General features: G+C 54.0%; 1 protein-coding gene across 1 annotated transcript in view; it reads left to right on the forward strand.

The window, feature by feature from the left end:
• Positions 1 to 244: 244 nt before the first annotated feature.
• The window catches only part of CLTA (clathrin light chain A), a 15315-nt gene continuing 14560 nt past the window's right edge, over positions 245 to 999 (forward strand). Inside the window, exon 1 of the mRNA XM_018085876.1 lies at positions 245 to 264. Coding sequence (XP_017941365.1) covers positions 245 to 264 — 20 coding nt within the window. The remainder of the gene's footprint in view (positions 265 to 999) is intronic.

Below are 999 nucleotides of genomic sequence, written 5' to 3' on the forward strand. Positions count from 1 at the left end.
GCCAGAGTAGACCAGTTATGATGATCAATATGGCCAAGGCTGAGATGTTGTTTCAGGGAGTCCTTGTATCTTCTCTTTGGGGCTCCTCTCTTGCGGCAGCCAGTGGCAAGTTCATCATAAAGAAAGATCTTAGGGAGGTGGTGCTCCGTCATCCTTGAGATGTGTATCCCTGGAGCCCGGCGGGCCACAGGCACAGGCATTACCTCTAATATACCATGAAACGTACACACAGACTTACGGCAGCATGAAAGTGGAGTTAAACAGGTACGTCTTGCAGCAACCGGATCAGCTTAGGAGCTGCCACCGTCATTTTCTCCTTTCTTTCAGCAATATTTTTCCCTCCCCCTACTCTCTGCTGTGCCAATAAACTATCTCTGTGGTCAGCAGGTTGAAGGAGGTGATTCTTCCCCTCTACTGTGCTCTTGTGAGACCCCACCTGGAGTACTGCAAACAGTTCTGGTGTCCCCAGCATAGGAAGGACATGGAACTGTTGGAGCAAGTCCAGAGGAGGGCCACGAAGTTGATAACAGGACTGGAGCACCTCCGGTATGAAGCCAGGCTGAGGAAGCTCGGGCTGTTCATCAGGAACAGTACCGACAGGACAAGGAGCAGTGGGTACAAAGTGAAAAACGGGAAATTCAGGTTAGATATTTTCTTTACTGTGAGGGCGGTGAGACACTGGAACAGACTGCAGAGTCTCTCTCACTGGAGACATCCAAGAACCATCCGTTCGCAACCCCTTGCCCCGTGCTCTGGGACGACCCTCCTTGAGCAGGGAGCTTGGACCACACGACCCAGAGCGGTCCTTTCCAACCTGACCCACTCTGCGACTCCGTGCTTTAAGCTTCCCAATGCCGGGGAGAAAACACACACACACAAAAAAAACCACCGCAGAGGGAAGAACGGGTGTTTTCACCGGCGTGTTCCGCAGGCTCGCACTGCTCTCCGGGTCGCGGGCGGGGCCGCAGCAGCGCCCACAGCAGTGCCCACAGCAGCCCC

The sequence above is a fragment of the Manacus vitellinus genome, unplaced genomic scaffold, assembly GCF_001715985.3.
Source record: "Manacus vitellinus isolate BGI_N305 unplaced genomic scaffold, ASM171598v3 scaffold_9_pilon, whole genome shotgun sequence".
Classification (NCBI taxonomy): Eukaryota; Metazoa; Chordata; class Aves; order Passeriformes; family Pipridae; genus Manacus; species Manacus vitellinus.